General features: G+C 38.9%; 1 protein-coding gene across 1 annotated transcript in view; it reads right to left on the reverse strand.

Moving 5' to 3' along the window:
• Nucleotides 1-23,572, reverse strand: part of ADAMTS19 (ADAM metallopeptidase with thrombospondin type 1 motif, 19) — a 128,517-nt gene that overhangs the window by 71,649 nt on the left and 33,296 nt on the right. The window contains exons 3-7 of the mRNA XM_010007225.1: nucleotides 22,296-22,461; nucleotides 14,289-14,461; nucleotides 13,351-13,434; nucleotides 11,436-11,593; nucleotides 2,495-2,538 (exon numbers count right to left, since the gene is read on the reverse strand). Coding sequence (XP_010005527.1) covers nucleotides 2,495-2,538; nucleotides 11,436-11,593; nucleotides 13,351-13,434; nucleotides 14,289-14,461; nucleotides 22,296-22,461 — 625 coding nt within the window. The remainder of the gene's footprint in view (nucleotides 1-2,494; nucleotides 2,539-11,435; nucleotides 11,594-13,350; nucleotides 13,435-14,288; nucleotides 14,462-22,295; nucleotides 22,462-23,572) is intronic.

Consider the following 23,572-nt stretch of genomic DNA (forward strand, 5'->3'; position numbering starts at 1 on the left):
ATATGACTTTTACTGCCTCATGTACATGTACACTTACGTTGACATTTCACAGAGAGTTGTCTTATTGCACTCTGTGGTAGACAAAGGTCTGCACTGAGGTGTATTCCTTTGGAGTTCTTCCAACCTCTGGAAGCTGGGGAATTGTGCAGTTGATACTACATTAGCATTTTTAAATCTATTTTATTTGGCAAATTCTATAATTTACAGCATGTTAAACATCCCTGCTTCCTATATATATATATATGTTGCATGAAGATCTATAGTAAGATCAAACTGCTTTTCCTTAGCTTTCAACAAACTATTGTTATCTAATCTAAGACTAAAAATCACCATTTGGGTTTTTCTAGGGAAATCAAAAGTAAAAGAAAAGATGCCAAAATGAAACAACCATTTACCTATCTGAACTTTCAACAATTGCATATAAACCTTCAATCATAAAAATACTGACGTAATACATCCATGTCAGTAAGATAATTTTAAAATTATCTTCAACAGAAATGCACAAAGCTCTCCTTAGTTTTTTCACTCCCTTTCTATGATTCCATCCTGCTCTGGCAGGGGGATTGACTTGATGATCCAGAGGTCCCTTCCAAATCTGAATAAATTATGATTCTATGATTCCTTCAACAAGTTCATGAGTGATAGTGGAAAGAAGAGCTTCAGAAAGGCATTCTCAGGAGTAGGCATGGACCCACAGTACTGTAAATGTGCATGGAAGAAATTATACAGTAAATATATGGAAAGGCACTATATTAATCTGGAAACCTAATTATTAAATTAATAAAATAACTGATAAAACAACAGGCACTTAATGGTCTTATATTTTGCTGCACAACTGTAGTTATATGGAAAGAACTATGCACATGAACTGTATTTAAATTCCCAAATAAAACTCAAACAACAATACACAGCCAGAAAGACCACAACAGCCATTCCACCAAATGCCAAACTAGGCTGCCTCTGAAGGTCTCTACTTCATTTTATTTATCACTATGTTAAGAACGCAAATTCTTAACTTCCTGTGCAGTTGTGATTAATGCACTGTCTCATTCTCAAGTTTCATCCAAGCTTCTTCATCAGAGAATTGTGAAAGACTGATACTTGAGTCAGTTCAATCTTATTTACAATTCCATTAACAAATTCAGAGATAAATAGTCTTTCTATTACGTCCAGAGCTTAACCAAAGAGGAAACTTTTTTCAAGGGAAATCTTTGAATACATTCACTTCCTCTGTGAAATCCAGACAGCAGCCTGTCCTGATTTTGATATTCTGAATATACTCAGGTTTGATCTTCAGCTTAGATCAGCATAAGATACTGAAAACTTCTTGTAACATTGCTTTCTCATTCAGCTGTGAGGAAACATTTTTTCACTTTCAAGACAAAAATAAGTGCCTCTGAACACCAAACGCACATACAAAATTCACCTAAAACCAAGATACTGTTTTGTGGAAGAAGAATCTGAATTCCTAACCACTAACTGCTGTAAGAAACATTCATTCTTCATTTAGAATGATTCTTTATTGATATCCACCCCACAGACACACTCACATAGGCTTGGGATGAAACAGAAGTAAAAGAAAAAAAAACCAACAAACTAACCAGCAACAAGTGAGGTAATGCAGTTCATATAAGAATTCTCCTCAAACCTTTGCCATGGATATTAAACAGGAAAGCAAAATACTCTAATTCTTCTCTAAGTAAGTGGGAATACAAGTATGACATTAGTCCAATCAGTCCATTACTATCTTCCTAATCGTACTGAAATAATTTAGGTTCCGAATACTTGTATTTACATATAGAATTTTCAAATACTTCTATTACCCAAATGAAATTCTAGGGTAAAAAATTACCATGACAACCCTCATTTAGTGTCATAGCATGTTTTTACCCAGAATTACAACTGAACAGACCAATTGGTAGCTTTTACTACCTTCTCCACAAGACCTTTACACTGAAAAATTGTCCTCTCTATAAATTAAAAACTATTAATAGAAAAAATCAGTGCAGCTAGTACTTGCTTTAACTGAAGATGTAAGAACATGCCTTGTACAACAGTTCACGTCCTCCAGTAAAGTTACATAGTTCAAGAACACTGTCTCACTCTATTACATAACATTCTATGGAAACTTCTTTTAAACAACATACATATTCTCACAAAGAAAAAATAATAAACTGCATAAAAAACCCAAATACATTCATTTAGCTTCATATGATTAATTAAGAATAATAAAATCATTCTGTATTAATCTGTCAGATTACAAAGAAAAAAAATTAAAAGCTTGCTCTATGAATGGAATGGAAACACTCTACTTAAACATATACATTCGCTAGAAGCATACACAAATCTAAAAAAGCATTACTGGCATTTGAGATGTATTTTGCATTTTATCTGGCTACACCTATCCATCACCAATGTTGTTGTTATCTTTTAGATGCACATCTCTATGTAACACCTATTTTATGAACACAATCTCTTACGTTTATTCACTTACCAACAGTATCACATGGTTCGTCTTTATGCACACAGAAATCCTTCCTAGAATTGGGGGGGAAAGAAAAATGTTAAGCAAGCCAAGATGTCAGACTTAGAACAACTGTGTGACCTATTTACAAATATTTTGTACGGCTCCATGAATAAACACAGAGGGTTGTTATCCCAGTGAAGAGCAGGGGAAAGCAAAAACAAGGATTACATAGAATATTTAAACTTCAGTTTATTCTCAGAATAGATTTGGGAGTAGACAGGTGACAAAACATGCACCATATACTTAAAGTCCATCGCACCTAATTTATGTACATATAATTACGTTGACATGTAACACACTTAAAGTCTGTCTTCCATTTGAAGTGAAAATATCTTTGTAATTAGCATTTTAATTAGCATTTAGATCACAAATTGAGTTAGAAAGTTTTTGTGCTAGAAAGTCAATGGTTAAAACTACTAATGAAAATACATTCTGCAGAAGCATTTCCTCTGCATCCCAACCTAGTAGTGAAAGACTTACAAATTAACTCACTGGAAGAAGACTATCCTATCTCCAACACAGAGTTCAGTCCAGCCATAGGTCTATAAAGAAAATCACTCAGTTGCATGAAGTGGAGTAAGTTATTTGTCTCTGTGCTAAACACCATCCCCTTGGGATTAGTTTTAATTTCACACTTACTCTGCCTGTTCTCAGAGATACATAATAAAGGTATAAGAAGAGCAAAGGAAAAGCTGTTTTTACTGGGTTGTTTAGAACTCATGATAATTTTTAATTTTAAGTAAAAATAGGGCTGCTCAGATATGCATGAACTAGGGAGGAGAGGAGGGAACCAATGGCGAACAAAGAACCCCCACATACAGCATCTAAGCAAACTACAACCTCGTTGCCTGAACTTTATTCCTATCTGTACTCTGATAAAGTTTTTGATCTTCAGCTGTACCACAGAGAAATTATATCTATTTTTAGAGAGGGACAAAATCAGTCAGGGAAATTCCATTTTTGTATTCTGTCTATAAAGCTACATACATAGAAAAATAGATTGATAATGATAAACATACATACACACATAAAAACAGTAATTTTCCAGGAACTGAAAGTTTGGTGCTTGAGATGAGAGTAGATTAGTGTGATACTTACCATTTTTACAAATGTAATTAATCCAAGAGCTATTTGCCTGTTTGTTTCTCACAGGCTATTCCCACCCCCTGATATTGACTCAAAAGCAATCAGAAGAGGCTGGCAAAATTCTGACACTTTGTGAAGGCCACACAGGTAGAGACAAGGGGGTTATATAGCTTTTGATTCTCCAGTGATCATTGCTGCGTGAAAGGGTAACCACAGGGTAGAGAAGTAAAACAGCAGTGCTATAAACAAAAATGGAGTTGCCAGGTGAGGGCATCATCAATCCCTCCAACTGCTACCACTTTGAGGCCAGTGCCAGTACTAGATGCCCTGGGCCTGGAGAAGGATCACAGGCCAGCAGGAGAATGCCTAAAATACACTAGAATGTAATCCCAGCCAGTAAGACAGATTCAATAGGGGCCCAACATTAATGCCTCTATGTAAATGTACCTGGCATGGCAAACAAACAAGACGAGTTACAGACATGTGCCTGTCTGCACAACTATGATGTTATTAGCATCACTGAGGCATAGCGGGAAGAATCCTATGATTGGAGTGTGGGAATGGATGGATACAAGCTCTTTAGATAGGTCAGGCAGAGGAGATGAGGAGGGAATCACCCTCTATGTCAGTGACCAGCTTGCTCCTTGTCACACCAAGATGTAAAATGAAAATCTGCAGAGGGTGGAAGCAAGGAGAAGTAGACTGCAAGGAGTACAGAAAAGTCATCCAAGTATCCAGGCATCAGGTTAGGAAAGCAGAAGTCCAGACATAATTCAGTCTGCCCAGGCACATCAAGGGTAAAAACAGAAGTTCCTAGAGGTACACCAATGATAAAAGGAAGACTAAGGAAAATGTGGACCCTCTCCTGAAAGAAAATGGGAGACCTGGACAGGTGAAATATGGAGAAGACTGAGGTATTCAATGACCTCTAAGCCTCAGTCTTCACCAGCTAGGGCTCTAGCCACATCACCCAAATTGCAGAAGGCAGGGACCAGGAAAAAGAAGATTCAGCCACTGTAGAAGAGCAGGTTCTAGACCATCTGAAGAACCTGAAAGAGTACAAGTCCATGGGACCTGACGAGATCCATCAGCAGGTCCTGAGGGAATTGGTGGAGGAAGTTACAAAGACACTGTCCCTAATATTTGAAAAGTCTCAGCAATCTGGTGAAGTTTCCACTGACTGGAAAAGGAGAAACATAACCCACATTTTCAAAAAGGGAAAAAAGGAAAACTTGGGAAACAACAGTTGCCCTCAACACTGTGCCCAGAAAGATCATGAAGCAGATCCTCCTGAAGGCTCTGTTAAGGCACATGGAAAATATGGAGGTGATTGCTGGCAACCAATGTGGCTTCACTAAGGTCAAATCACGCCTGACTAATTTTTGGCCTTTTGCAATGGCATCACAGCATCAATGGACACGGGGAAAGCAAATGACATCACCTACTTGGACTTGTGCAAAACATTTGAAACTGTCTAGCATGACATCCTGGTTTCTAAATTGGAAAGATATGGATGCAATGGATTGACCACTCAGTGGATAAAGAACTGTCTCGACGGTTGCACTTGAAGACTTGCGGCTCCATGTCCAAATGGAGATCAGTGACAACTGGCATTCATCAAGATTCAGTACTCAAACTGGTGCTATTTAACATCTTTGTCTGAGTCTTGGACAGAAGAATAGAGTGCACCCTCAGCAAAGTTCACTGATGACATCAAACTGTGTGGTGTGGTTGACAAACTAGAGGGAGCTGATGCCATCAAGAGGGACCTTGACAGGCTTGAGAGGTGGACCCATATCAACCTCATGAAGTTCACTAAGGCCAAGTGCAGAGTCCTGCACATGAGTCGGGGCAATCCCAAGTGCACTTACAGGCTGGGTGGAGAATGGATAGCAAGCAGCCCTGAGGAAATGGACTTGGGTGTGTTGGCTGATTAAAAACTCAATACGAGCTGGAAATCTGTGCTTGCAGCCCAGAAATCCAGCTATATCCTGGGCTGCATCAAAAGTGTGGCCAGCAGGTCCAGGGAGGTGATTCTTCCCTTCTACTCTGCTCTTGTGAGACCTCACCTGGAGAACTGTGTCTAGTTCTAGAGGCCTCATGGCAAGAAGGACATGGAGCTCTTGGAGCAATTCCAGAGGAGAGCTATGAAGATGATCTGAGGGCTGGAGCACCTTTCCTATGAAAATAGACTGAAGCACTTGGGGTTGTTCATCCTGGAGAAAAGAAGCCTCCAGGGAGACCTTAGAGTGGTCTTTCTGTTCCTAAACAAGACCTATGAGAAAGCTGGGGAAAGATTCGGTTATATTTTAGGAGGAAATTCTTCACTATGAGTGTGGTGATACACTGGAATAGGTCGTCCACGGAAGTTATGGAAGTGTTCCAAGAGTTGAATGGGGCTTTCAGCAATCTGGTCTAGTAGGAGGTGTCCCTGCCCATGGCAGGGGTGCTGGAACTAGACAATCTTTAAGGTCCATTCCAACCCAAACCATTCTATGAAACAGATCTTCTGAATAAAATGGTAAATTCTGCAAATTCACTTAGAAGGAACCTGGAAATTGAGCCATAGGTGGTGAACAGGAAACTGCAATCAGATATAGAAGGATGTACATTTTCCAAACCTGTAACACACTGCATAAATGTGCTCCATTGTAACACAATTCTTTGCCTCGTTCTCTACGACACAAGGGATTTGTTGTCTTGTTAAGCAACATGATAGAACCATTAGAAATCAGGGAGTTGTGGTGAAGCAAGAGAACACATGCTCACACAAGTACCATAAATATAAACTGCTGTAAAAACAGCAACAACAACAAAGAAAAATAATACCTTCCAATGTACAAGTATACCATGTTTTTTCTTCTAGGCTGACTCTGACTATGGTGGTACTATGCATACAGAGTTTCATTATGGGACTTGGGGGAAATGGTACAGCTATGGTTTGGCATGAGGGAAGTACAATAACCCATTCTTAGTTCTTGATTTACACTTAAAGAATGTAATACTTCCTTTAGTTTCCAAGAATATACAAATTCATTACATACATAGGCTCCCCAGTAAATATTTAGAGCTCCAGCTAGACTACTAGTGACTCTCACAAGAATAGTTCCATAATTCCCACATGTTGACTTAAATATTCCCTCAGATTATAACAATATTCCTGAATGTGTATATAACATAAGCAGACATACATATACACAGACCTCTACAATTTATACATATATGGAATTGGCATACTGAAGCTACACAAGTCAAAAAAGAGGATATGGCCTCTTCCAAGTAAAAGGAGGTATAAAACAGAACAATAAAGCAACTACAAAACCTTCAGGAAAATCACTGAGATTATTTGCCCTTTTTCTTTTCCTTCCTCCTCTTAGCAAAATTTGGGAAAGATATTAGCATTTTCATTAATGTGCTTTTATGATGCAAGTTAGCAACTGAGTCTAAAATTGAAAGCAAGAAACTGGCTAACGTCCTCTTCTAACCAGTATCCAGCACACAACTTCCATTACTTTAAATGGTTATTTGCATGCCTAGGGAAGGGAAAAACTGGTTCTTATTCAAGTGAGAGCAAAGAGGTAGGAGCTTTCATAAGATTTAGGACTGATTTCCAAGTTTGAATGAGTTGGCTAAATCTAGAAAAGAATTCTAAGCAAGAATGTATAACCACTAGCCAATCGTTTCAGAAAATTACAATGAGATAATTTTTCATCTACTACATATAGCATTATGAAAGGCTTTTGCAGAAAACAACTAACTATTCAACTTCTAAATATAAAGTTTCTCATTACATTCTTTTTGTTAAAACTAAACCTGATGTGTAGATAGGATGTACAACAGAAGTCAAGCACAGCAGAAGAAGGCTAAAAAGAATCAAGGCTGGTTTTGTTTATTAATAGTTCACACCAACTAATAATTTTTGATAAATTTAACACTTGTTTCAGGCATACATATCAAAAGACCTACTTTCTGTCCAAGTCAGTTTATAATGTCCTTCCATATGCTAGATCAGAGAAAAAAGAAACAAAAGAGGACAGATAACGGATTTTACCAGTCTACTAAATCTTCATTCTGGCTTTCACCCTTTAATTTTCTTAACTTCTCTAGCATTCATAATTAAAAATAAATATTATGATAATAATTTTTTTTAAAAAAAGTAGTGTAGGCTTGAAACTGCAGTCTAACTCCTTATGTCATCATTGATTCCAGTACTTACAACTTTTTAAGATACATTTGAGGTTTATTGTCCATTGTGGTTTATAGTTCCAGCAACAAGTCTTCTCAGACCATAAGGTTTTTATAAAGAGTAGTTGCAATTAACTGTTCACATGGCAAATTATATTATAATCACATTGTAAATGCTTTTGTTCGCATCATGTTAAATTAATAATGACAGCATTGCAGATGCTCTTGTCTCTTCACAAAACAGAACATTCTGAAATTATTCTCACATATAAACTAAGCACATAAGTATTAACTAACAAATGCACTTAAAAAAATTTAAAATAAAATTTGGAGTTAATGAGTTATCATATAAAGTACATATTTACTATTCAGTTGGGAATTTAAATAAATGGGCAACATAATTATCATAACTGCTATTTCTGAATCTGCTGGGTATTTTGAAGGTAAGCCCCAAATACACGAGTATACACTGGATGGTGTATTTAAGGAAATCAGGAGAAACTATATTTAAATATTCTAAATAGCTGACAGATCACTTAGGCTCTGTAAAGTTGAACTTAGATTGAAAAAGATAATATAAATAGGTCTTCTTCTAAAGTTTGTTTTTCAGTGAAACTAAAAAAATAACCGAAGTGTGGTAACTGAATTAAAAACTGAACAAAATGTGTAGCTACCATCACACAACAGATAAAGAAAGGTTAGGATACCATGGAAGGGTGTTTTTGAACAGCCTAATGTGATCTAGAATCAGTGTTAGCACTAAATAATGACCTAGAAAAAAATAAGAGAGCACTACCAATAAAGTTTGAAAATTAAATGAGTTCTAGCAGAATACAAATAGGAATTAAGACAAATCATTTTTAAGATTACTCTTCTTAGTAATTTCTCTTTTGATGGATCACCAAACCTGACCAGACATTATGGCAATAGCAAGGCAATCACAAGAAAAAGTGAGCATTTGAAAACAGATGAGTGTTAAGACTCCAGAGTATCCTTGTATGATGTAGGAAAATACCAAACATGGTACCAGTACAGCCGTTCACACACTTCTGTGTCCAATTTTGGCAGTTAAGCTTCAAGGAACAATTCGCTAAACAGGAAAAGGTCTCAAAAGAGCTGAAAGAATTATTACACGTCTGAAAAACAGGTGTAAAACCTATTTAAATTCATCAAGACAAAGATGAGTTGTGACTCGAGCACATCCTACCAGTATTTTCGTAGAAAGGAGCTTACTAAAAACATCACATTTGGCAGCAAAGGGCACAAAAAGAGATCCATTGTTGAAAGGTGAAGTAACAAAAATTAGAAATTAAAAAGAACCATCCATTCTGAAAATAAATAACTGTGGCAATTAACTACTTCAGAACACAGCTAATCTTCTTTAATTTTAAATTTTTGTCTCAATACTGTCTAGCTTTTTTGTTCACCAAAAATACTAAATGTAAAAATAACTGACTGAATTTACTGTCAGGGACTTGCATTAAATAATCAGAAATTTAAATGCAGTATAGGTCAGATCTGTACAAGTCAATGTAATACACATAGTTTGAGTACTAGAGTTCAAATGAACAAGCTGACAGAAACAGAAAATTTATGTAGATTTTATTAACATATATTAAAATAATACCACTTCATAGACTCAAACACCTTGAACTTGGAGAAGAAAAAAAAACACAAAAGCAAAACAAAAAAGCATGTGACGACTTAAAATTGGTGGATTTTTTAAAACATACAAGATAAAAATATATGCCTTAAAAATAAAGTGATAAATACAGAAGATTGTGCTTTTTAAAAAAAATTTCAGCTTTGATTCCAAAGTATGCTATTTTCACCTTTCAGTAATTTCTTCTGCATCTACAATCCTATTAGAAAACAATTAATACTAAGTAAATGTGAGAGTCTCACGAGCTCCCTTCGTCTGCTGTTGATGTTAAAAGAAAAACGATGAACACTGTAAAACCTTGCAACCCACACTTTCTGAGCTTACCCATGAGGATGTTATGGGAGGTAGTGTCAAAAGCCTTGCTAAAGTCAAGGTAGACAACATCCACTTCTCTTCCTCCATTTACCCATTCAGTCACAGCATTGTAGAAGGCTATTAGATTAGTCAAACATGATTTCTCCTTGCTGAATCCATTCTGGCTACTCTTGATAACCTTCTTCTCTTCCATGTGCTCCAGAATGAGCTGCTCAATCATTTTTACAGGGATGAAAGTGAGGCTGATCTGTAGTTTCTTGGATCATTCTTCTTGCCCTTTTGAAGACAGGGGTGACACTGGCTTTTCTGCAGTCCCTCCAGTCCTCAGGCAGCTCTGCCACTTTCCATGATCTTTCAAAAATGATGGCAAGTGGTAGAGCAACAACATTAGCCAGCTCTCTCAGCACTCTTTGGTGCACCCCATCAGGGCCCATGGATTTGTGTATTTACAGTTTACCCACATGATCTCTAACCCAATCCTCACTGACCAGTGGAGAATCTTTCTCTGGCAGTGTGTGGTTTTCCCAAGGGCTGATCTTAGGAGTAAAGACTGAAGCAAAGAAGGTTGTCAGTAACTATGCCTTCTCTGCATCCTCTGTTACCAGGATTCCCATCTCATGAAGCAGTGGGCCCGCATTTTCCCTGTTTTTCCTTTTACCACTGACGTATGTGACTGGCTCTCCAAAACAGGGAAATTTAAGGAAGTATTTTTGTGCTTCGGAAAACTGGAATTCAGTCTAGATATTGGAGCAATCAGAATGTAAATTGATTATTTTTTTTAAATGCATATAGCTCCTATTGACGTTGCCCTGAATGAATGGTGTAAGACTACACATAGTTTAAAGATTACAAATTATATACATTTTAGGGTACCGTGTTATCAGCTAGCATGGGAGAGCACAATGGTATTCCAACACTTCAAATCACGGGAATTTTCTTTAGAAGAGAACTCTGAAGGTCCAAGGTCCACCTTAATAACGGCACAAAGCCCAACCCTAGACCATATGAACCATCATTCTGTCCTTTTCTTTGGATAACAGCTATACACTTTCTGAACATCAAGACATCCCCCCTGTGCACCACTTACAGCCTAAACTATGACAGGTAAGCAGGATCCATATTTCCTTCTGAACTTGGGAAATGTCTGATACTTAAGTGTTATAAGGAACGCAGATCTGGGATCAGATCCCTGTGGCTTCAGAGCACATACTGAGTACCTTGAGAACAAAATGAAACATACTAGATCTAGATCCATTAGAGAGAAGCATAACTCATGAATATGCCTAATGTCATGTTGAGCCAGCTCTGACTGGTCTAAATACAGTGTTGTTTTGAAAAAACAAAGGTCTGTGTGTGCTGCCTCTTTTAAATGAAGGCACATGGAGAGAGGCATCTGACATATGGCCTTAGAAATGTAGCAAAAGAAGAAACAAGAGTGATCTGCTTGTCATTTCAGATGTTTACCATCTGGGAACTATTACTTTCTGAACCATCTGTACCACCACCTCACCACCACCTTTGAGTTCTGGAAAGAAGCATCAAGTTGCACTCTTCCTCACTGCAAAACTAAATCCTGCATTGGTCAACTATCAGTTCCTTTGATCTATGATCATACTAGGCCACTGCCTATTTTTTCATGCTCATCTTCTGGTATTTTACCTTGTGATCAGTATGGCTGCATCAACTGAAGACATGTCTTCTCCCCAGCTTGTTGACATTTCTAAGTGCATATCACTCTTCTTGCCAAACTCTTCATGTTGCCATTTACAAAAGCTTTCCAGCATTTTTTCCCCATGATGTCCAATATACATATTGGTCTGGGAAAAAAACCCAAAAACATTTAATTTTATTAAAATTATGATTCTGTAAATAGAATTAAGAACATTTTTTGACAAAGTCAGAAAATATATTATTTTTATGGCATAATGTATTTACAGCAGAACGACTTGAACTTCTGGAGTACAGATCAGCTTTTCATCATGTTAAAAATATGGGTAAAGAGAACGCACTGAGAAATGTTCTGTGGATTTGTTCACCTGAACTTGTATCATTCATTTGCTGATCTTTTAATTATCCTGTAAGGAAGAAAATATTAACGATGTGGAGAACTAGAACCTGAACATGAATTTCAACACGACCTCTGCATCTGCTCTACGGACATTGAAGAAGAAATACTTTCTTATTCACTGGAAAATATATTTAAAAATTAGAAACATGGATTAGGGAAACCCTGAACTAACTGAAGTATGAAAGGATTTCAATAATATTTTGCAGAAACAAGAAATCAATTTGACATTGTCCTGAAATATGATACATAAACCACAGGTTAAAAGAAAGTCTCAATTAAGATACCAGCTTGTCCTGGTTTGAGCAAGGGTTAAGCTAATTTTCTCTTTACTGATTTTTTTTTTCTTCATTTCTTCAGCGTACCCTCTTTTTAAGTAGCATGCTTGTTGAAACTAGCAGCAAGTTTTCCAGCTAGTGGACTAATAACATTGGAATGTTAATAGATAATGCCAAGAAACCAAGGACACTTTGTTCTTCTTGTCTGATTTGCTGCTTTGGACACTACAGGAGCAGAAGAATCATATCTACAACCATCCCGTAGGGAGGAGTGGACTGGACAGATGGCAAAATTGGCTAACCAAAATATTCCATCCATATGTATACGGCACAGTCGGTATAAACTCAGAGATCACGGAACTCAAGCCCTCTTACTTTTATTCCGTCTATTGCTGGAGTCCAGGCAGGACTCCATCCATCCATCACCACTGATCCCTAGGCCCATGTGTTCCTGACTCTCATCACTCTCCCCTCAGCTCCTGTCTGCTCTGCCACTCTCTCCAGCAGCACCCGGGACATTTCAGAACTGCTCACGACTCAGGAGATGCTGTGGGAGTTGCTGGGGGGAGGCAATGGGGGTTTGGACATTCTTGCACATACTTCTATATATTTGTACATGTTTTATCATCAGTGTTTAATTAAAGCTGCCTAGTTTAGTTTTCAATCCAGAAGGCTCTGTCCTTATTTTCTCTCTTCTTTCCTGACCTGGGTGGGGGAGGTGATCAAGAGCATTGTTGTCATTACTTTAAATGACTTGTCTTTCTTCAGAAAGCAGAGGATTTGAGAAAATGCCTAAAAGGTGCAATGAAAGAATAGTGCTATATCATGGCACCTTTTGTTTGTCCAGGGATTGGCTGACAAAGAACATCAGTTCTCCTTCTACTGTCCACCAGGTTTAAGGAAGATTATTTTTGTACTAAGCTATACTAACGTAGAAAATGAGAGCACAAGCAGATTTTCTTAAAAATTAGCTGATTTCCACAAGGAAATTGTGTTTGATTTGACATCCAGCTGCAAGTATAGAAAAAAATCTCAATATGTGCAGCACATAAATTAGGAGAAGCTTAATCTTCACTGGTGCTGCCCAGCAGTGTGAATAACTAACTCATGTATCAAAGCTAACCGAGAAAATTTGTGACCCATTAGTCATTGAATACTGCAAGCCTTCATGAAGCAAGAAGCTAGGCAGCATTACCCTCTACAGGCTAAGACAAAGATGAAATATACTTACTGGAATCTCATGAAGGAGGACAAGTTTGGTAACCCGAAGATTTACTTGTAGTCCAAGGCTCTTGTGCTGGAAAAGGCTAAAAACCTGAGACAAAACCCAGTAAAATAAAAATATGCACCTGTATTGCACAGAACACATTGAATACTAAGAACATCAAAACCTCAAACAACCTAAAAAACCTAACACACTGTACTGTGACTACTTTAGTTTTCCTTAATTTTAACTTTAAGTTAAGTATTGTGTTGGTCTTCTGCAGGGGTAACACAGCTTTGGTACTATTCACTCTGGGAACACAAAAAAACCTTTTCCCTTCAATGGTCATAACTACTTTATCAACTATCCTGTATCTCTACATACTTATACATATATATAATATACTATAGACATGAAAATTTCTGTTCAGTTAAAACCAGGGTTGTGGCCTGCATGGTCTGAGCCAAGACACGGTAGTAACTCTTCCTATCATTACAAATAGTTAAAGTTTTTATTTATTCTTCACCTTACACTCGTTCTTTAGAACAATCTTTCCTTGTACATTACAGATGCTAGTTTTCACCATTTTATGCATCAAATGAGTGGACTATAATCCTTCTTAACAACAATGTCATCTCTTCATACCAACTACAGATCATGAGAAATCGTCCAGTACCTCAGTCTTCCCTAAAACATCATCACCTTCTAACCAAAAAGTTATCTTTTTTCAGCTCTCAGTTTCTGGCTTCTCTGAAGATGTAACACCAGACAGCACAGACAATTCTGAAACACCGTGATTTGATGTTGCAAAACATACGGATTAAGTGTTGACAGCCTGCTGACCATCGTGTACTACTGACTGTGCCTTACAAGTTTTAAGACGGAAAAATCACCAGAACCAAGGAAATGTGTCCACAGTGCATACATTGTTGGCAAAATGTCAAAGTTAATTTTAAATTTCCTACCATGTTTAAGATGGTTAGAATAAATCTTCTGGCAGCATCTGTTCCATGATATGTAACCATAGCTGGATCTGCCACTACAACAGTTTCTATATTGTACTCCTGAGGTGACTTGTAAGAGTATCGTTTTCCTCTTCCACTTTCTGATACTTTCTGGTTCTTGGATTTTCTTTTATCTGTAACAGAAAACATTCCTTGAAAAATCCATCCTTTAAACTACCCCTATAGTACTTTCAGGATTTGCTTCCTTTGATTAGGGTATAACTCTGATTATGTGTGTGTTGGTTTAGTGAGGTGTCAGTTTTTGTAGCAGGGGAGAAGCCCCAGGGGTGGCTTCTGTAAGACACTGCTGGAAAGCTTCCTGGGTCCAAAAAATGCAGCCATGCCTCTGGCTCCTGAGAGCCATCAGAGGCCGTGGATACTCCTCTGTGATTAACATACGAAAGCAGGAGAAACAGGCAATTAACATATGAAAGAGGGGGAAACACACTGATACAAAACCTGAGAGCAGAGGAGAGGGAGAAGTGGAGAACAGAAGTGAGAGCAATGAGAGCAGTGGGGAGAGCGATGCCAGAGCAGAAATCCCAGGGTTGGTGAGGAAGGGTGGGAGGAGGTGCCCGAGCAGAGGTTCCCCTGCAGCCCGCCTTGACATGGCAGGCTGTTCCCTGGCAGCCCATGGAGGAGCACAGCGGAGCAGACGTGGGCTTGGAGAATCCCGTGCCAGGGAAGTGGCTGCTCCCAAAGCAGCCCCTGACTCTGCGGGAGGGTCGCGCTGGAGCCGCCTGCTCCTGATGCGCTGCACCTCGTGGGAGGAACTCGTGTCAGAGGGCGTCGTGAAGGACCCTCTGCCATTGGGGGATGCTGTGGTGAAGGGAAGGAAGCATGTGAGGAATCTTTCTCCCTGAGGAGGAAGGAGTGGCTGAAAACAGCGAGGGATGAACTGGCCGTAAACCCCATCCCACCCCCTGTGCCACTAGTGGGGAGGAAGCAGAGAAATTTGGAACAGTAATCTGGGCCCATGAGGAAGGGAGGGCTGGGGTGAGGTATTTAAGCACTTCTTTTGTTGTTGTTTGGTCTTTGTCCTGTTTGTATCTGATTAGCAACAAATTTAATTGAATTTTTCCCCCAAGCTGAGTCTGTTTTGCCTGTGACCGTAACTGGTGAGTGAACCCTCCTTGCCTGTGTCTCGACCCACTAGGTTTAGTTGGATTCTCTCCTCCCCATCACACAGTCGAGAGATGGGTGAGTGGGCAGCAGTGTGGTTCTTTGTTGTCAGTTAGGCCTAAACCATGAGAATGTGGAATCTAGTACATGCTTATTTAGCGCGGCCAATGCTAAGGCTCTAATTGAAGGTCTGTACTGTACATAATCACACAGAATCACAGAATCATCATGTTGGCAAAGACCCCTATAGATCACTGAGTCAAGCCATCAAATCAGAGAAAAAACATAATGTTGAATAGAGCATGTCCTGAAGTGCCAAATCTACACAGTTTCTGAAAACCTCCAGGGATTATGACTCCACAACCTCTCTGGGCAGCCTGTTCCAGTGCCTGACCATTCTTTCAGTAAAGAAAGTTTTCCTGATGCCTAGTCTAAACCTCCCCTGGTGCAACTTGAGGCCATTTCCTCTAGTCCTATTATTATTCACCTGGGAGAAGAGGCCAACACCTACCTCCCTACAATTTCCTTCCAGGTAGCTGTGGAGTGCAATGAGGTTTCCCCTCAGCCTCTGTTTCTTCAGACTGAAAAACCTCAGTTCCCTCAGCTGCTTCTCGTATGACTTGTTCTCTAGACCGTTCAGCAGCTTGGTAGCTCTCCTCTGGACATCCTCCAGCACCTTCTTATAGTGAGGGACCCACAACTAAACACAGTACTCAGTGCGGCCTCACCAGTGCTGAGTACAGGGGGACAATCACTTCCCTAGTCCTGCTGGCCACACTGTTCCTGATGTAGGACAGGATGCCATTGGCCTTCTTAGCCACCTGGGAACACTGCTGACTCATGTTTAGCTAGCTGTCCACCAGCACTGCTAGGTCCTTTTCCCCTGGGAAGCTTTCTAGCCACTCCTCCCCAAGCCTGCAGTGGTGCATGGGGTTGTTGTGAACATATTTATAAAATTGGATGTGTCTCCTAGTTTGGTTTATGGGAGAAAACCAAATTCATGTTAGGTTTGACAGAAGAAGAATCTCACTGAGACTGCAGAATTTTTATCTGCCTATCTTCATACACCACAGAGAAAACATCTTGACATAACTGTATCTAAGCAAAAAAAAAAAAAAAAGACTACAAGTTTACCTTTGTCTCAAATTCAATATTAAGAAAATATATGGAACAATTCAGTGATTTGCAAAGATACAATAATATTTCAGATGAATGACAGAGAATGGCAGGCAGGATATAGATTTGTTGGAAATAAAAAAGTTAAGTTTTACCAACATTACTTCAAAGTCAGTGCTGCTATCATTATAACTATCTGAAGTAAAACAACAAAGCCAAACCCTGGAAACAGGCTTCTAAATCTACAGAAAGTGCCAAGTAGAAAACATGCTACATTTACAGTAAGCTAGAGGTTACTGCTCTTGTTAAGTTTCCCCTTCAAAAACATGATGAAAATCCTAATCATTACCACAGTACATAAGGAGAAAGCAAAACTAATTACACAGAACCTGTTCAAGCCAGAAGGTCAGATATGCATACTGCACTTAGCAATGATATTGAAAATAATTTAATTTAAAACAAAATATAAAATGAAACTCCTGGGTTTAATAGACAAAATCTGTTAGATTCCCTTGAGAGGACAATACAGCTTCTGGAACTGATCTCAATGAAGTCACTAAAATCAAGTGAAATTTTTTCCAGTTTCCACAATGGAATATTAGGCTCTCTGTTTACAACAAAAGTGATGCTTGAAATGACAATTATAAGCATATGTTCTGAAAACAATAAAATATTCATAAATTTTGAGGAAATGTTTGCCAATTAATCAGTCTCATCTCTAGAAGGAAAGTTCCTGCTGTTTGTTTTTTAACATGTGACTACTCCCCCCTCCAAAAAATATTAACTCTTCAGGAAAGTGATAAAATCTGCCTTAAAAGTTACTGGACCCACAAATTAACTTTAAAATATAAGATACCAGATATTAAATCTGTGATATTTAATCTGTGATTTAATACAGATGTACGTGTAATACAGATTTAATGTAAATATGATGTAGACTTTTCAACATAGATGCTATAACATATCCATACTTAAAAGGGTTGTCTATATTATTTCTGCAAAAGAACATGTATGTGATTTAGTTCATCCTGCTAATGTTTCAGAAGAGCTTACTGATTCCTCTACAGCTGATGACAATGCTCACTATCTGTGTGAAAATGAATGACGATTTGAGAAGATGGTTTTTAAGATTTTTTTTTTCCCTGAAGTACTCTATGCCTTTACCATGACCTAGGTTCACTGTACAAACAACTTCAGCATGCAGCAAGTGAAGAAGGAAAAGGGCTTACCTTTCCATTGTGGACCTTTGCTCTAATAGCAACTGCTTTTCTAACATTTTCTCTAGCACACTTGGGACCTGATTGCTTTGAAAGGTTTAATGAGCCATGTGTTAAAGAAAGGTGTGGAGTGTGATGCCTCTGTATGTACAACTGGCTCACATATGTAAATAAATCACACATATTTAAGAACAGGATATACATGCACACTCTCAAAATTATTTTTTTTTAAAAAGCTTCTGCTTCTGTTGGTATAATTATCTCCTTTGCCTAATTAAGAAAACCCACTCCATTCACAAAACCAAGTTTTCTGCTCTCCGAACAAGTTTGGCTATGTAGCATCTTTCAATCCAGACCATAACAGTAAAGGACAACAAACAATACCTTACTTGTGACTTCCACTTCTGCATTATTTCTATAATAATAAAGCTGTTTTTCCCTGTTGTTATCCTTCCACATTGCAGCACAGAGGTATTCCTTCTAGTCATTACAATTCATCACTGGTAATACACATTTGCTTGATAAGTAGCCGGTTGTTGAGATAAATTTGGCTCAAAATCAGCAGCGTAAACACTTGTCCCAGACCAACTATTCTGACACACAAGTACTGTAAAAGCAAAAGATCCTGTTGTAAGATAGGTCCATATTGCTGAGAAGTTGCCCTGTTGCTGAGACAGCAGTTTCTGTGTGTCACATAGCTACTGCTCTACCAAAGGCAGCTGTTCATAAATTGAGAGTATTGGAAAGCCCCATGCTCTAATCTCTTATCTTTGTTTCAATGATTTACGTACTTTAGGAGTTGACTTAAAATTCTCAAATACTGCAGTAAATATTTATTTTTGTTGCTTCAACGCACCTTTAAGCCTGTGCTCATACCATGAATATTTTAATAATATTAACTGCTCCTCACATAGACAGAGCTTTTACACATGTAACTTACTGCAGGCCTGCTCAGTAAAATAACCTGAAGCAGCAGAGTGAGGGACTGGCCTTGCTAATATAGCAAGACAAGCCCCTAATAGCATCAGTTAGAAACTGCAGATATTTATACGCCCCTGCCAGTAATATTATGCCAGCAGATGCTAATCATTTATGCAAACTTGAGTTACTTTGAAATTTCAGGCAGGAAGTATAGATGATGAAACTGATTTCAAGCCTTTGGATCTTTTTGACAGACTTGTTTGCATGGTCAGTGCCTTGAGCATAAGACTATTACATCACAATATGATGCGTTTCCCATTTTAGAGCATAGAAGAAAGTGAAAGGATGACTGGCAGCAAACATGACACAAAAATAATGTCTGTGCAGAATGGTTTGCATCTTTACTCATTTTCATACACATCATGCTTTGCTATTTATCAGATGCCTCTATCCCCTTTCCCAGTGCACACACCATGCACATATTTCTGTCTTTTTCTCAATCCCTAACACATGCAGGCATGCATGCTCTAATTCACTTATGACTAATAAAGAAGAATAACCAGTTTCAATTATGTGAACAACTTTCACTAATACAGAAAATTTTACTATTATAGAAGTAGTAGCAAGGTAATACAATACCTAGAAGAGAAATAGAGAGCCTGCTGGAAGAAAAGCCACTTAGTGGCTTAAAAGTCGCTTTTAATAACTACAAAAAGAGCACTGCTTTGCTAATTCATCTTTGATTTCAGCCTGTGGATGGATGCCTAATTATAAAAAAGTACTTCCAAAATGGAAAAAAACCCCAAACTCTCACATTTATACTGTAAGCAAAGAAAAGAGACAGCAGTACAAAGGCTCAGGAAGAACCACACAGCCACAGGAAAGTTTAGGCTAGAAGGCATCTCCAGTGGTCAGCATGACGAACTTCCTGCTCCACTCAGGATAAGTGTTAAAATAGGATCAGCCACCTTGGAGCCATTTCCAGCTATATTTTCTAAATGTCTGAGCCTGCCTAGGTAACCTCTTCCACTACTAAGCATCCTTGCTGAGGTATTTTCTCCTTACGCCCAACTGAAATTTCTTTGAATGCAAGTTACAGCTCTTGTCTTTCATCCTATGCCATGGTTTAGGCCTAACCGACAACAAAATAACAAGTAGCTTCTTAATTACCCTTCCCCTCACTGTGTGATGGGGAGGAGAGAATCCAACTAAACCTAGTGGGTCGAGACACAGGCAAGGAGGGTTCACTCACCAGTTACGGTCACAGGCAAAACAGACTCAGCTTGGGGGAAAAATTCAATTAAATTTGTTGCTAATCAGATACAAACAGGACAAAGACCAAACAACAACAAAAGAAGTGCTTAAATACCTCACCCCAGCCCTCCCTTCCTCATGGGCCCAGATTACTGTTCCAAATTTCTCTGCTTCCTCCCCACTAGTGGCACAGGGGGTGGGATGGGGTTTACGGCCAGTTCATCCCTCGCTGTTTTCAGCCACTCCTTCCTCCTCAGGGAGAAAGATTCCTCACATGCTTCCTTCCCTTCACCACAGCATCCCCCAATGGCAGAGGGTCCTTCACGACGCCCTCTGACACGAGTTCCTCCCACGAGGTGCAGCGCATCAGGAGCAGGCGGCTCCAGCGCGACCCTCCCGCAGAGTCAGGGGCTGCTTTGGGAGCAGCCACTTCCCTGGCACGGGATTCTCCCAGCCCACGTCTGCGCCGCCCGGCTCGCGCGACCCTCCCGCAGAGTCAGGGGCTGCTTTGGGAGCAGCCACTTCCCTGGCACGGGATTCTCCAAGCCCACGTCTGCTCCGCTGTGCTCCTCCATGGGCTGCCAGGGAACAGCCTGCCATGTCAAGGCGGGCTGCAGGGGAACCTCTGCTCGGGCACCTCCTCCCACCCTTCCTCACCAACCCTGGGATTTCTGCTCTGGCATCGCTCTCCCCACTGCTCTCATTGCTCTCACTTCTGTTCTCCACTTCTCCCTCTCCTCTGCTCTCAGGTTTTGTATCAGTGTGTTTCCCCCTCTTTCATATGTTAATTGCCTGTTTCTCCTGCTTTCGTATGTTAATCACAGAGGAGTATCCACGGCCTCTGATGGCTCTCAGGAGCCAGAGGCATGGCTGCATTTTTTGGACCCAGGAAGCTTTCCAGCAGTGTCTTACAGAAGCCACCCCTGGGGCTTCTGCCCCTCTACCAGAATGGCACCACATCAAATCAACACAACCTGTCGCAGCATAATTCTAAGAAAAGTCATTTTCTCTCTGCAGCAGAAAACTGCAGCTACATCCTTCCTTTACCTTTTCTTACCTATTTGAAATAACCCTGTTTCTTCTGCATTACCCTAGATGTCATATAATCCAGCTTTCTAGTCATCTCAGTGCACCCCTGTTATTTCCACTTTGTCAGCATGTCATGTATACTAGGTTAGGAAATAACAATAAAAAAGCTTATAAATATGCACTCATTTTCATTTATTTCCTGGCAAAAATTATCACAACAGCATTAAAAATAACCACAGCTCATGCTGAGGTCAAAAGCCTGAGCTGTTCTCTATCCTCTAAAAAAATTAGCTGATAATGAAGTAGGAACAACAGAATGTAATCTTTCATAAAAGCTGTTTTTTCACTCTCCATTGAAAACCTACATCAACAATTTTTTCAACCTGTCATTGGAGAGCATGCATTAGGATTGTTTCATACAGTTCTTCTACGTGTCAATCACAGAACACAAATGTGGTTAAAAAAATAATTTCAGTTCAGTGTCAGACCCAATTGGGTTCAACACTTTATACTCAAACTGGGATGAACTGTGCTAATGTTTTAAAATGGAAAATTAGATACAAGCACTGCACATAGTAAATAATTACACGTCTTATGAGGAGTGGTTGAGGAAACTGGAGTTGTTTATCTTGGAGAAAAGGAAGCTAATGATAGATGTTTTAGCTCTCTACAACTACCTGAAAGGAGGTTGTAGCGAGGTGGGGGTTGGTTTCCTCTCCCTAGTACCAAACAATAGCACAAGAGGAAATGGTCTCAAGTTGTGACACGGGAGGTTTAGATTGGGTATTAGAAGAAACTTCTTCACTGGAAGGTTAATTAAACACTGGAACAGGCTGCTCAAGGAAGCAGTTAAATCAGCATCCCCAGACATGATTAAAAGATGTGTAGATGCAGTGCTTCGCAATACAGTTTAGCACTGGGCTCCGCAGAGTTAGGTTCATTGTTGGACTTGATGATCCTAAAGGTCTTTTCCAAACAGAACAGTTGTTATTAATTGTTATTCAGCAACTATGAAGACAGTGGGACCAGAAATCGGTTATAATTATTTAGTGAAAGCAAAAAAAAATTACCTGAAGATTTCTACTTTCAAATATAATTGGACATTAAGAAGCAGTGTCTACTCCTCACTGGACAGTTCCCTCTTCTGAAAAGTAAAACAGGAGCCTCAGCATGCCACCTCATATATCACCTTAAGTTCCTGCTACAAGAACAACTAGATACACTTTTGTTGGGTGTTGGTTTTAAATATCTACATATCTTAAAAATATGTCTGCTACATTAGAATTTTTCAGTGAGATTTGTATATTACCTGTAACAATACCACAGTACCGATCGTGAGAAGCTGGATTTTCAGTCTTTTTCTCCTCTATGGACCTTTTCCGTCTGTACACCCTGTGTGCATGACCTGTCACAGCCAAAGTGTGATTCAGTGGCTCAATAAATATGAAGTCCTCATTAATCTGCATAAACCCCATCTGCAAACAAAAAACAAAAGGACACATAAGATAAGAAATTAAGAAAGTATGAAATTGTGCACAGTCCTGCAGAAGGAAAAACCCACACAACTCTATTTAAGAAAACCCTTTGTTTTAGTATCCTTATCCGCCTACCTTTATATTTTACAAGCCTTTCTACTTTAGTGAACTAAAATAATTTTCGTTTATTTCAACTAAATCTGTGTAAGTGGGTGGCTACATGCCAGTAGCAGAGTAACAGTAAAACATCTGGAATGCTAAAAGTTTACTTTGGGAAACGCACAGGGTCATTTAAATATGTACAGTATGTACAGAAAAGTCTATACACACTAGTTTCATTAGTCAGTGTTTTGTCACTTTTTAAAGTAACTATATTTAATGAAATAACAGGAATAATTTAGTGAGTATGAATACATCCTGAATAACTGTGAAGCTGGAAAAGACATCTTGTGACACTCCTTTTACTCTTTTTTCAATTAACTCAAAAAAAAAAAAAAAAGTATTAAAAAATGCCACTTTTTCTCCTTAGTTTCCAGCAGCTAAAACAGAACACTCCAATACAGCCACTTAGTTGATTAGTTCCCCTCCCCCTGACCCCAACATAGTTATACGCACATACAAACAAATACACATTAAAAGTTAACACGTCAGATGCATATTTAATATTACAATCATGTGGCCAAACTTAAAAAATCAGCTCAGATTGTTAACTTGTCAAGACACAGAAGTTCATATCTAGAGTAAAGCTGGAGATATCAAGATTTTATGGGTATTTTTCATCCTAGAAAACGTCCAACGGATTGGCAACTTTCTCATTCTGTGAACTTATTAAACAGTTTTGGTACAGAAAGAAAACAACAGAACAAAATATATTTCCCTTGCTATCATTATTGCAAAAAAACCCTACAACATGATGACAGAAGACTATCCACAAACACATGCAACAGTCAGCTATCATTCCCATGTCCATCTCCAAGAGAAGAGATGGGGCACAGAAAATATTGTGACAAAAAAGGAGACTTTACATACCACAAGACTGTTAATAGCATTTTGCCAGTAATTTGTGTTGTTTTTACCACAGAGATTCATTGAAATGCAGACATAACACAGA

Source organism: Chaetura pelagica, unplaced genomic scaffold (assembly GCF_000747805.2).
Source record: "Chaetura pelagica isolate M959 unplaced genomic scaffold, ChaPel_1.0 scaffold40, whole genome shotgun sequence".
NCBI lineage: Eukaryota > Metazoa > Chordata > Aves > Apodiformes > Apodidae > Chaetura > Chaetura pelagica.